The sequence below is a fragment of the Vigna unguiculata genome, chromosome 4 (assembly GCF_037176805.1).
Source record: "Vigna unguiculata cultivar grain cowpea cultivar isolate G323 ecotype 2 chromosome 4, ASM3717680v1, whole genome shotgun sequence".
Taxonomy (NCBI): domain Eukaryota; kingdom Viridiplantae; phylum Streptophyta; class Magnoliopsida; order Fabales; family Fabaceae; genus Vigna; species Vigna unguiculata.
This window is the reverse complement of record NC_140795.1, coordinates 3,038,771-3,050,832: the sequence shown is the minus strand read 5'-3', so window position 1 is coordinate 3,050,832 and position 12,062 is coordinate 3,038,771. Positions and strand designations below refer to the sequence as shown.

At 30.2% G+C, this 12,062-nt stretch overlaps 3 protein-coding genes across 6 annotated transcripts; 2 read left to right on the top strand and 1 right to left on the bottom strand.

The window, feature by feature from the left end:
• Positions 1-1,699: 1,699 nt before the first annotated feature.
• Positions 1,700-4,733, top strand: LOC114181988 (Galactose mutarotase-like superfamily protein). 2 transcript variants are annotated; one of them, XM_028068725.2, is made up of 6 exons: positions 1,700-1,961; positions 2,061-2,110; positions 2,835-2,870; positions 2,985-3,111; positions 3,767-3,871; positions 3,969-4,733. In XM_028068725.2, exons 1-6 carry the CDS (start codon positions 1,847-1,849, stop codon positions 4,589-4,591), a joined length of 1,056 nt encoding a protein of 351 aa, XP_027924526.2. In that variant the 5' UTR covers positions 1,700-1,846; the 3' UTR covers positions 4,592-4,733. The 2 variants fall into 2 exon arrangements, with proteins under 2 accessions (XP_027924526.2, XP_027924527.1); XM_028068726.2 differs by lacking the exon at positions 2,835-2,870 and having other exon boundaries at positions 1,701-1,961.
• Positions 4,191-11,589, bottom strand: LOC114181989 (uncharacterized). 3 transcript variants are annotated; one of them, XR_014994527.1, is made up of 9 exons: positions 11,355-11,579; positions 11,070-11,262; positions 10,803-10,980; positions 10,456-10,526; positions 10,293-10,370; positions 10,062-10,149; positions 9,852-9,907; positions 9,623-9,749; positions 4,191-4,873 (listed from the first exon to the last, which is right to left on the bottom strand). XR_014994527.1 is itself a non-coding variant. In XM_028068727.2 (8 exons), exons 1-8 carry the CDS (start codon positions 11,424-11,426, stop codon positions 9,679-9,681), a joined length of 807 nt encoding a protein of 268 aa, XP_027924528.1. In that variant the 5' UTR covers positions 11,427-11,579; the 3' UTR covers positions 9,512-9,678. The 3 variants fall into 3 exon arrangements, 1 of the variants encoding a protein (XP_027924528.1); XM_028068727.2 differs by lacking the exon at positions 4,191-4,873 and having other exon boundaries at positions 9,512-9,749; XR_014994528.1 differs by lacking the exon at positions 4,191-4,873 and having other exon boundaries at positions 9,724-9,749; positions 9,852-9,934; positions 11,355-11,589.
• Positions 7,344-9,418, top strand: LOC114181987 (uncharacterized). The gene has a single exon (XM_028068723.2). The coding sequence runs from the start codon at positions 7,421-7,423 to the stop codon at positions 9,086-9,088; it is 1,668 nt and encodes a 555-aa protein (XP_027924524.2). The 5' UTR covers positions 7,344-7,420; the 3' UTR covers positions 9,089-9,418.
• Positions 11,590-12,062: the final 473 nt, after the last annotated feature.

The window sequence follows — 12,062 nt, the reverse complement described above, 5'->3', positions numbered from 1 at the left end:
AAACATTTATCTCGTATATTTGAATTGATTTAAAATTCTAGTTTTAAGATAATTAAGATGTTTTTAAAATTCGTAGTAATTTAAATCTATAACTATATATAAAGGGGATTCCCTCTTTTGTGTCCACATTTCATAATTCCAATTTTACCCTTTACAATTTAATTATTTATTAAATTTTTAAAAATTAACGGTTAATTTTACAAGTTTTTATAAAACTATTTATTTATCTCCTTTTTCTTTTTTCTCATACTATTCATCAACAATTATTTTTTTCATATTTTCTCCATACATTTCACTTTAATTTTTATAAATATACTTTTATTTTGTTCATTAACTTAATAACATTACAATATTATCAATTATAAATATAATTCGAAAATGTGTACACGCAGGCGCGATAGCGCCTGTGTTTACACTAGTAATAATAATAACAATTATATTTGCCTTTCTATATACTATTATTAGTAATAAAATTGAATAATCAGTGAAATATAAATGCAAATAGCATCGAGTATCATTTTATTTGCTATATCTTTATATAATTTATTCAATTTGATTCTATATTATTAAAAGTTTATTTAAATTAATCCCTTTAATTTTAAATCAGCGCCAATTTGGAAGTTACAAACAAAACATCGTGAGACATTGAGAGACCAAATTATTGATAAATTTTAGATATTTATTGCCAATTTTAATTATTATATATATAGACCGTATTGATAAATTATATAAATACATTAATCAAATTGAGCAAACTATAAATTATTTTTGAAAACTGATTTCAATAACTTAAAAGTTTAAATAATAAAAAATGATAATTGAAATCATTATAATAAAAACTTTAAAAAGATTAATCAATTAAGTTTATCACGGGTGCATATGGCTGGTTTAATTGATTTATTTAATTCAAAATAGAAAAAAAAAATGAATAATCTTTGAAATGGGGTATTTGAGATTTACTTAAAATTACCACTATTTTAGTCTCTCAAATTGTAATTTATCAATCACACAAATTCAAAATAAATATTACACTTAAATAGTATTAATGACATATATACTTATACTATAGCCATATAAATAATAAGGTTAGAGATTCAGATAAAATAATTAGAAATGTAAAAGAAATATCTATTTTTTTTTTACTTCACTCTTCACCTATTTTTAAACGTACTTAGATTTTAAAATCATCTATCATCTATGTTATATAACACAAATCTATGTGAAAAAAAGAATGCAAAATCAACCTTAACAAAAAATAAAGTGTGAATAACCTTCTTTTATCTTCCATGTCTTTTAATTTTCGGAAGATGACTGACTATACATAAATTTTGTATTAAAAGCTTTAATTAAGCCTATTAATTTTTAAATCAACATTAATTTAATTTGTTTTGTACCAGTTGACAAAGAAATCAAACTAATGTTAATTCAAATATTAAAAAAATTAATTATAACTTTTACTAGTATAGATTCAAAATCAAGTGAATTATATAAATATATAACCAAACAAGTGATTTAACCATTCATAAGAATATTAACTATCAATTATAAACCGCTACAACTGTGTGATTACAAAATCTTTTGTACACAATTGAATAAAAAATTAACCCAACAGAAATTATACTCTTTTGAAAAGACTGTATTTGGATGAGATAAAGATAGAAGATAAAGATCCAGAAGAGGAAAATGTAACAGTAGAATTTTGTAACAGCTGGTGAAACATTGTTGGTTATTATTACCTCGTACCGTAGCAGTTAATGTTAAGTTGGATCTGTTCTTATATACATGTTATTCAATCTCATCACTTCAGTCACATTCATACTCTTTTTTCTCTCTCTCTTCAATTCCAATGGCGGATCAGAGCCCCAAACCAGAGACCTTCGAGCTCAGCAATGGCAGCATGAAGATTCTCCTCACCAATCTCGGATGCACCATCATCTCCTTATCTGTTCCCGGAAAAGATGGTTTTTTTTTTTTCCGTTCCAATTCCTCATTTTCAGCTTTTCGTTACCTTCAATCATGTTTGCGTTTTACTGATCCGTGACATGCTCTCTATTTTGAAGGTGTGTTATCCGACGTCGTTCTTGGCCTCGACTCTGTTGAATCCTATCAGGTCCCGTTTAATTTTTCGATTTCTTTTATTGAAATTCTGGCGTCAATCGTTAATGGGTGGTTTTGTTTTTGCTTAGAAAGGATTGTTTGGTTGATGGGTATCATGTGTCCTTTTCAAGATTCTACCTTTCTGGTTTAAACTATAAAATGATGGGTGCCCTGTGAGAATCCATGAAAGTGATCTTTTTGTGACTCCAATGTGCCTATTGTCATTCTTATTTATTCAGATTTCATACTTATTTTTTTTAAGTTATTAGTTCGCTTTGTTAAAAAAGAAGGTTTTGCATAAAAGTTCTTTAAGAGGGACAATGTACAAAAGAGTTTAGTTTAATTTCCATTAACTTCCATGTTGAATAATGATATATAGCCAAAATAACAGATAAGTTTGCATATTATGGTTTAGAACCTGATTTTGGCTTCTGAACTTCTCAGTTGTTTGCATTCAAGTAATCATCTCTCTCTCCTGAGTTTAATCAGATGATTTTTAGGATTGAAATAGGTTTAAACTCAAATTCTAAATTCATCTCGTGAGGGAGTGTTAGAGATTATATACACATATTGGATCACTTGCAAATGTTTTCATCTTGTAAAATTCATGATTGAAATGTTTCGCCCTTGACATGAGGGAGTGTCAGAGATTCCTCATTGGTTAAATTTTGGAGTTGATTTAGACAATTGAAGTACAATTCTTGTAAAAGCTAACACTTTTACCATGTATGACACAGGATGTGATTGATGACAATATAAGAAACCTTTGCACAGTTAGTGTACTCTCATCTAATTTAAGATTATCTTTTTCTGCTTCGTGTATTATGTGTATAATCTTCAGTTTCTTTCTGATGATTGATTTACTGAATTATGTCGCTTGCAAGCAGAAAGGTCTTTCTCCATATTTTGGCTGCATTGTGGGTCGGGTTGCAAACCGAATCAAGGATGGCAAGTTTACACTTGACGGGGTTCAGTACTCTTTGCCTCTGAACAAACCTCCAAACAGTCTCCATGGTATCAATTCTGTGTTTTCATACTCTTCATTAGTGAAATCTGCAATTGTGCCTTGTGTAGTTAAGCTAATCCTTTCAGATTTTTCTGTTCTTTTATTATGATTCAAGTTAAAAAAAGAAAGTCTTTTGCCATCTGAAGTACTAGATCATGAAATGTTTGGGCTGAAATATATGTGTGAGGTTTTTATGAGGGGAAAGAGAAGATTTGGTACCAATGAGTTGTGAACATGTCTGTATAAAAGACCAGAACACCACTTCCAATCCAAAACTTAAGTTTATGGGTCTTTCTACTTATATATTAGTCATCTTTCTCAATTTTATCCCATGTGTGACTTCCAACTCACCTTGAACTTTTAACAATATGCATATGATCACTCACTATTTCCTCCATTCCATTGAAAACTACGCTTTGAAAATAAAGGTTGTGTGTGGTTTTGTCAAGAAAAACACTACTTGTTATTTTCAAGGATGATGGACTATCCAATGATGATGGATAGATGTTATTTTGTGCTGTTTTCACTGATAACATGATTCTGCAGAAGGACTTTAATTTTGAACTAACACAAGTCTCTAGAGTTTTCTAAATAAGAAATTCACAAATGCATTAACTTTGTTTGCTGTTTTCATGACCCCTTTATCCACTCTCCAAATTTCAGGTGGAAATGTTGGGTTTGATAAGAGGGTATGGGAGGTAGTTGAGCATAAAAAAGGAGAAACCCCTTCAATCACTTTTAAGTATCACAGTCAAGATGGAGAAGAAGGTAGTGTTTGTTCTCTCTTTCTTCCTCACTTTCAAGCATCATTAATCTCTTTTTCTTTGTTTTTCCTTGATTCAGCTTTTGTTTTCTGTTGTACAAGGTTATCCTGGGGATATCACTTTTACAGCCACTTACACACTCACCTCAAACACAACTCTGAGGCTTGACATGGAAGGAATACCAAAGGACAAACCCACCATAGTTAACTTAGCTCAGCATACCTATTGGAACTTAGCTGGTCACAACTCAGGGAATGTACTTGACCATTCAATTCAGATATGGGCTAATCATTTAACTCCGGTAGATGAGAATACCGTGCCGACCGGTGAAATCAAGCCAGTGAAGGGCACCCCTTTTGATTTTACATCTGAGAAAAGAATAGGGAACAATATCAGTGAGGTTGGATTGGGATATGACCACAATTTTGTGCTGGATTGTGGAGAAGAGAAAGATGGTTTGAGGCATGTTGCAAAAGTTAGGGATCCATCAAGTTCAAGAGTACTTAACTTGTGGACAAGTGCACCTGGTGTGCAATTTTACACTGGAAACTATGTTAATGGTGTTGTAGGAAAAGGAGGTGCTGTATATGAAAAACATGCAGGGTTATGTCTGGAGACACAGGGATTCCCTAATGCCATAAACCAGCCAAATTTTCCATCTGTTGTGGTTCGTCCGGGGGAGAAGTATCAACACACAATGTTGTATGAGTTTTCAGTTGAGTGATGTTGTCTGAGTGGCATAGCAATGAGGTAGACATCTTGTTTGCATATTCTGGTTTAGAACCTGTTTTTTGGCTTCTGAAATTATCAGTTGTTTGCGTTCAAATAATTATCAATTATCTCAAGTTTGAGTTTTTCATAATAAACTATGGTGTTTTACTCTCCTCCTAAATATAGGTGAGACATAAACCTTCTTTTGGTCAATACACTGGTTTTTTCTTTTTCTTGACTTGTTGTCTTGAAGCTGAGAAACAGTTTTCCCAACATCTAGAGACTTCAACCTAGCCTGCATAACAACACGATGTTCATTAGATATACACATAATATAACTAACATAACTGTGAGTACTTTCAATGACAAGTCAAAATCTCAACAGGTTTGATTCTCTAAGCCTTTATGAGAGTTTAACAGTCTAATTTTCGAATTTTGGTTGTTCTGTCACTCTCTCCATTCCTCACTTTGTTTTTTTCTTCTTACACTCCTAAACCTAAACACACAGTGTAGATTTTTTATATATAAATATTTTTAGTTAAAAATAGTTTCTTTGTTCCCTATGATTATCATTTGCTATTATATCATGAATTCTTGGTTTTCATGAGATTTCTCAAGTTATGTTAACGTAGATGTATTATTTCTCATCTTTATCACAAACATTTCTCTTTAAAAAAAATCAATTCTTTTACTCTTTATCATAATGTTTTTAATATAAATTTATCACCTCTCACCTATTTAGAAAAAACTAAAATTTATATTCACAAATCACAATTATCACATCTATCGCAAGACATAATACAACTCATACCATCCTAATTAAATAAGCAACAACACTGTATAAATTCAAAACTTTAAAAAATTTATCATAGCAGCAGAAAATACAAAATTCTTAAATTTCATAATTAAAACAAGCACATATAATAGTAGAATTCAAAAAAATATGACTCATTTGATATTATATCATGAATTCTTGGTTCTCATGAGATTTCTTAAGTTTAGTTAATGTAGATGTATTATTTCTCATCTTTATCACAAACATTTTTCTTTAAACAAAAAGAATAAATTCTTTTACTCTTTATCATAATCTTTTTCATATAAATTTATCACTTCTCACCTATTTAAAAAAAGATAAAATTTATATTCACACATCATAATTATCACATCTACATCGCAAGACATAACAAAACTCTTATCATCCTAATTAAATAAGCAACAACATTGTATAAATTCAAAATTTTAAAAAATTTATCATAGTAGCGGAAAACACAAAATTCCTAAATTTCATAATTAAAACAAGCTAGTAAAATTCAAAAAAATATGACTATCATTTGATATTATATCATGAATTCTTGGTTCTCATGAGATTGCTTAAGTTTAGTTAATGTAGATGTATTATTTCTCATCTTTATCACAAACATTTTTCTTTAAACAAAAAGAATAAATTCTTTTACTCTTTATCATAATCTTTTTCATTTAAATTTATCACTTCTCACCTATTTAAAAAAAGATAAAATTTATATTCACACATCATAATTATCACATCTACATCGCAAGACATAACAAAACTCATGCCATCCTAATTAAATAAACAACAATGCTATATAAATTCAAAACTTTAAAAAATTTACCATAGAAGCGGAAAACACAAAATTCATAAATTTCATAATTAAAACAAACACACATAATAGTAGAATGCAAAAAAATATGATTATTCTTGGTTCTCATGAGATTTCTTAAGTTTAGTTAACATAGATGTATTATTTCTTATCTTTATCATAAACATTTTTCTTTAAAAAAAAAGTACCAATTCTTTTACTCTTTATCATAATCTTTCTAATATAAATTTATCATCTCTCACCTATTTAGAAAAGATAAAATTTATATTCACACATCATAATTATCACATCTATATCGCAAAACATAATAAAACTCATACCACCTTAATTAAATAAGCAACAACACTGTATAAATTCAAAACTTTAAAAAATTTACCATAGACAACGGAAAATACAAAATCCCTAAATTTCATAATTAAGAGTTATACTAATTTGGGAAAAATTATAATTAGAGTTTATATCCATTTCACAAAAGAATCTCTAAAATTATAATTAGAATTTATACTAATTTGAGAAACATTCTAAAAAGAATCTATTAAATTTTTTATTTTATTTTATCTTTGATTTATTTTATTATTATTTTTTCCATAATATAAATTTAATATAAATAATGTATAAATATAATTTAAAAAATATATAAGTATATATAAAAAATAAATTTCAAAAAATTTGGGGAGCCGCAGCTCCATGTTACTTAAATGTTCTATCACTAACTATATATAAAAATACATTATTTGTGTCCACGATTACTTATTTCTATAATTATATATTTATAATTATAGTTATATATGAAAACCATACACCTTCTCGTGTCCCCTTTTATTTTTACAATTTTTTATTTTTTATTACTAGTTTTTAAATTTTAATAATTATTCTTCCGTTTTATCATTTTTGTAACTAATTTTTTAAATTCAAATAATTACTTATTATAAAAAAATTACTCTTCTAATTACTTATTCAAATTTAAATAATTACTCATAATATTATTTACGAACTATTATTTATGCTATTTTTTTTCAATAACTAAAATTTATTTTATCTCTAATTATATATTTATAAAAATATACAGTTTTATTTTTTCAATTTTATTACTACTTTTAAACTTTAAATGATTTATAAATATGGAAAAAATACACACATGCGCTATTTGCTCTCGAAAAGATGTGCTTATAGATGAGTATTAACAGAGTCAGATCAGGTTACTCATTCCGTAAGGTAAAAAAATGATGTGGATCTCAAGAACTAGGTTAAGGTTTGGTCTTTCTTCTTCCATTCCCAAGTATCATCCTTTTCTTTCAAACCCTTCTTCCCTCTCTTCCTTTGGCTCTCACACTCAGACCCCATTACTTGAGGATCACTATGTTCATCAAGCTGTTTTCCAATTCGAAAGCATGATTCGTACACGCCCTGTTCCTCCCATGTATGAATTTGCTAAGATTTTGGGATCCCTTACAAAGATGAAGCGCTACCCTACTGTAATTTCCCTTTCTAAGCAAATGGAGATCAAGGGAATTCACCATGACCTTTTTACTCTCAACATCCTCATCAATTGTTTCTGTCACTTGTCTCAAATGACATTTGTTTTCTCAATATTCGGCAAAATTTTCAAACTGGGCTATCACCCAAATGTCGTAACCTTAACTACACTCATGCGAGGTCTCTGTACAAATGGTGAGGTGAAAAAAGCACTCAACTTTCACGACAAGATGGTAGCACAAGGATTTCGGTTCAACGAAGTCGGTTACGGGACTTTGATCCAAGGATTGTGCCATATTGGAGAAACCGAAGCTGCCATACAGTTACTCAGAATAATTGAAGTTCGGTCAATTAAACCTAATGTGGTAATGTACAATACAATTATTCACCATCTATTCATTGATGGACTTGCAAATGAGGCTTTTGATTTGTATTCTGAAATGGTTGCCAAGGGAATTTCTCCTACTATTGTAACATGCACTACTCTGGTTTATGGATTTTGCATTCTACATCATTTACGAGAAGCAATTGACTTCATAAATGAGATGATATCAAATAACATCAGACCAAATATTTATACTTATAGTATTCTCATTGATGCCTTGTGTAAAGAAGGAAGGATAAGACAAGCCAAGAATGTGTTAGCTATGATGGTGAGAGCTTATGTGAAACCTAACATTTTTACGCTCACCAGTTTAATGGATGGGTATTACTTAGTTAACGAGGTGAAGAATGCAAAACATGTATTCAACCTTATTACTAAGTTAGGAGTGACACCTACCGTTCACAGCTACAGTATCATGATTAATGGATTATGTAAGAGTAAAAAAGTGGACGAGGCAATGAATCTGTTTCAAGATATGCATAAGAGAAACATGGTTCCTGATACAGTGACCTACAGTTCTCTTATAGATGGTTTATGCAAATCTGGAAGAATAGCTTATGTTTGGGATCTTATTTATGAGATGCATGATAGAAACCAACAACCGGATGTAATCACTTACACTTGCTTGATAGATGCTTTATGCAAAAACTATCATTTAGACAAGGCATTTGAATTATTGAAGACAATGATGGAAAAGGGAATTCAACCGGATATGTACACCTGGAACATACTTATTGATGGAATGTGCAAAGGGGGAAGACTTGAGAAGGCACAAGAGATCTTTCAAGATCTTTTAATTAAAGGCTACCCTTTAGATGTACGTAGTTATAGTATTATGATCCATGGTTTTTGTAAAAAGGGTTTGGTTGACGAGGCATTGAGCTTATGGTCAAAAATGGAAAACAATGGTTGCTTGCCAGATGCAATAGCTTTTGAGATAATTATTACGGCTCTCTTTGAAAAGGATGAGACTGATAAGGCAGATACATTTCTTCGTGAAATGATATCTAGAGGCTTGTTGAAATCATAAAAGGTTAAACCTCATTTCCATATCAAGTTATACCTTTCCTATATGTTGGAACAGAGGACTTGGTTCATGGAGTGACCCTCTTTGATGTTTTCCTTGTTGCATATTCGATGCAAAGAGTTGATATTTCTTTAAATTTTCCCCTGCATTTTGATTGCTATCAAACTTCTGTGTTCCTTGAAATTGGATTTTTATTGTAGAATTTGTTTAAATGATTAGTAGAGGGGTTGGAATCAATGATCGCAATGTGTAAATCCTGATGTCTTCGTTTTTCCAAGTTCATTGTACTTTTAGTGATTCTCTATCACATAAGAACATCATTGAGGAAGGCTACTATCATACTTTGTTACTTTTTTGATAATGATTTAACTCATTACAATTTTTAAATTATGCAAATAAGCTTCAATGCAATGAAAAGATGCCTACTGATAAATGAATGAAATATAAATTTCGGATTTTTTTTATCAGGTTGCAGAAGACACTACGGGTATAGAGTTACACTAGAGAATGTTACAAAAGTGACAATTGAAGTCTAACCTTAGGCTTGAATATTAATAAATTAAGATCAACCAACTCTTGAATACATACAATCATCACTTGCATTTTCCAAGTTTAAGTTCTTCCATTAGTAGATGTGCCACTGATTTATATCCCATTTCACGAGCTTCATCATTTCAGTCGATCAAAAGAAAAATCACATACTCAGTACAAAAATATACATCAATTACAACAACAAAAAGGAGGTGAGAATGGAAAAAGAACTAACCTTTAAATACTGCTATTCCAGTTGGAGGCATCTTTCGCTTCCTCAGGCATATTGAACTAATTATCAATTACAGCAAAAAGAGACTTTACATAAAGTTTTATTAAGTGCCTCAAAAAGGAACTTTGCACTGAACACTTTGTTTCTGCATGTTTCTATTTACTGTGTCCAAACCCAAATGAAAAAGTAAGAGCTAAAATATAATGGATGTACCTGTTACATATCCAATAAGGCTTTGTTCCTTGTTCTTCTATGCAATGTGGACACATCCATCCCTTCTTCTCTCTCACTTCCTCAATTTCTAAAACAGAAAATAGTGAATTTGCATTTATCTTTCTGAACAACAACCAAACTGCATGTGACGCCAACCATTTTATTGTAATTCAATTTTAATCTTTTTTCCTTGTTTAGCTACCTAACTTTGGTTTAACCATTGTTTCTTACCTTCTCCATATCGAACCTTGAGACAGGCTCTACAAAAAACACCCGTGCTAGAGTGACAGACAGAACAATCAGTTTTTCCTGGTACAAAAAAGCATTCTTAAACTGTCAAAAATATTGTGGAACTAGCACAAAATACACAAAATAAAATCATTTTAAATCTGACCCAGGCATGGTTCATTCACATCAAAGTTGCCACATCTCTTGCAGTCTTCTTCACCACACAATTTCTTTTGCCTGCATTTGTGTTTTACATTGCAATGTCGTCATCATCATCATCATCATCTATCCCAAATACAACACACTTGTTCATGTACAGAGAGCTTCATACTAAACCTTTTACTTATCAATCAATTTTTCATGCAGTGACTATCACCTTTTTACATTAGCTTCCAGTATAATTATATAAAGCATATGCCACAGACTTTGTAGAATTTGTGATCCTTAACTTACAGAAAAAAAAAATTACATTAATCTATGATTGTTGTTAAGAAGAAAACTGAGAAAATGAACCTGCAAAAATGGCAGCATATTCCCAAAACTGGATTGTAGATACTACCTCTGCCTTTGCTATTACACCGCCTACCAGAATTCTCTGATGAAAGCAGAAGATCAGCATCGCTTAGGTTCACAAGAGGAGCATTGGCAGGTCTCTGTTTCTCTTTTTTCTCCCCAGACAAAGTTACCTTATCTGTCACAAAAAAAACATTAATTTCCAACCCAATGTTCATAAAAGAAGTATTTTATATTTATCATAAAAACATAAATAAAAGGCTAAACCTTGTTTTGGTGTTGAAAGAGGTGTGGAAGTAGATTGTGGTGGCGTAAGGTTGTTGCTGATTCTAAGAGAACGACGCAAAGGGGTGAGACCGTAGACTTTCTTTTGGTAGCTACGACGAGGTGGTCGTTGTTCCTTAACCTGTTTTCTAAGCTCAGAAACTGTTTTTCCAACACCCAGAGACTTCAACCTAGCCTGCATAAAAACACCATGTTCATCAGACAAAAACATAATATAACTGTGAGTACTTTCAACTACAGACAACGTTGTCAAAACCTCAAACATGCCTGATTCTCTAACATACGAGCTTTTCTGAGAGCTTCATAGTCGAATTTTGGTTCTTCTGTTGCTCTCCCCATTCCTTACTTTTTTCTTCTTCTTTTTTTCTTCTTACACTCCTAAACTGTAGCATTACACTGAGTACTCTTAGGTTTCAAACATAACGGTCGATTCTCTGACCACATTTAGAGCTTTTATTTCAAATTGTAAAACATAAAATGAACTTAAGTGCTTGTATTTAACTACATTCCATCTAAGAGTTAAAACTGAACATTAAGGATCATATTCTGAACTAAATATAGGCTATTAGATTACTGTAGATGACACCTAGGTAAAAGAATTGGACTTATTTAGTCACACTAAATAAATCAAATTCATCTGATAAATATTGGTTTTAAAACAACTAAATATTTAGTTAGGTTTATTTATTAAAAAATTATTTAGAGAAAATTATTGACAAATTAAATTTTTTTTTTCTATTGAGAATTTTTATACTTTGCTATATTTTAAATTTATATATTTTTTTAAATAAAACCTTTTTAAAGAAATTCTATACTTTTTTAATATTTTCTTTAAATAATTCTTTTTATAAATAACCTAAATATTTTACGTTCATATTATTAATTTTTAACTTTACATTAACTTTTTTTTTCAAATATTTCCACCTACAATCATATTGTTATTATTTAATTTTGTTTTTCTAACTTATTATACAA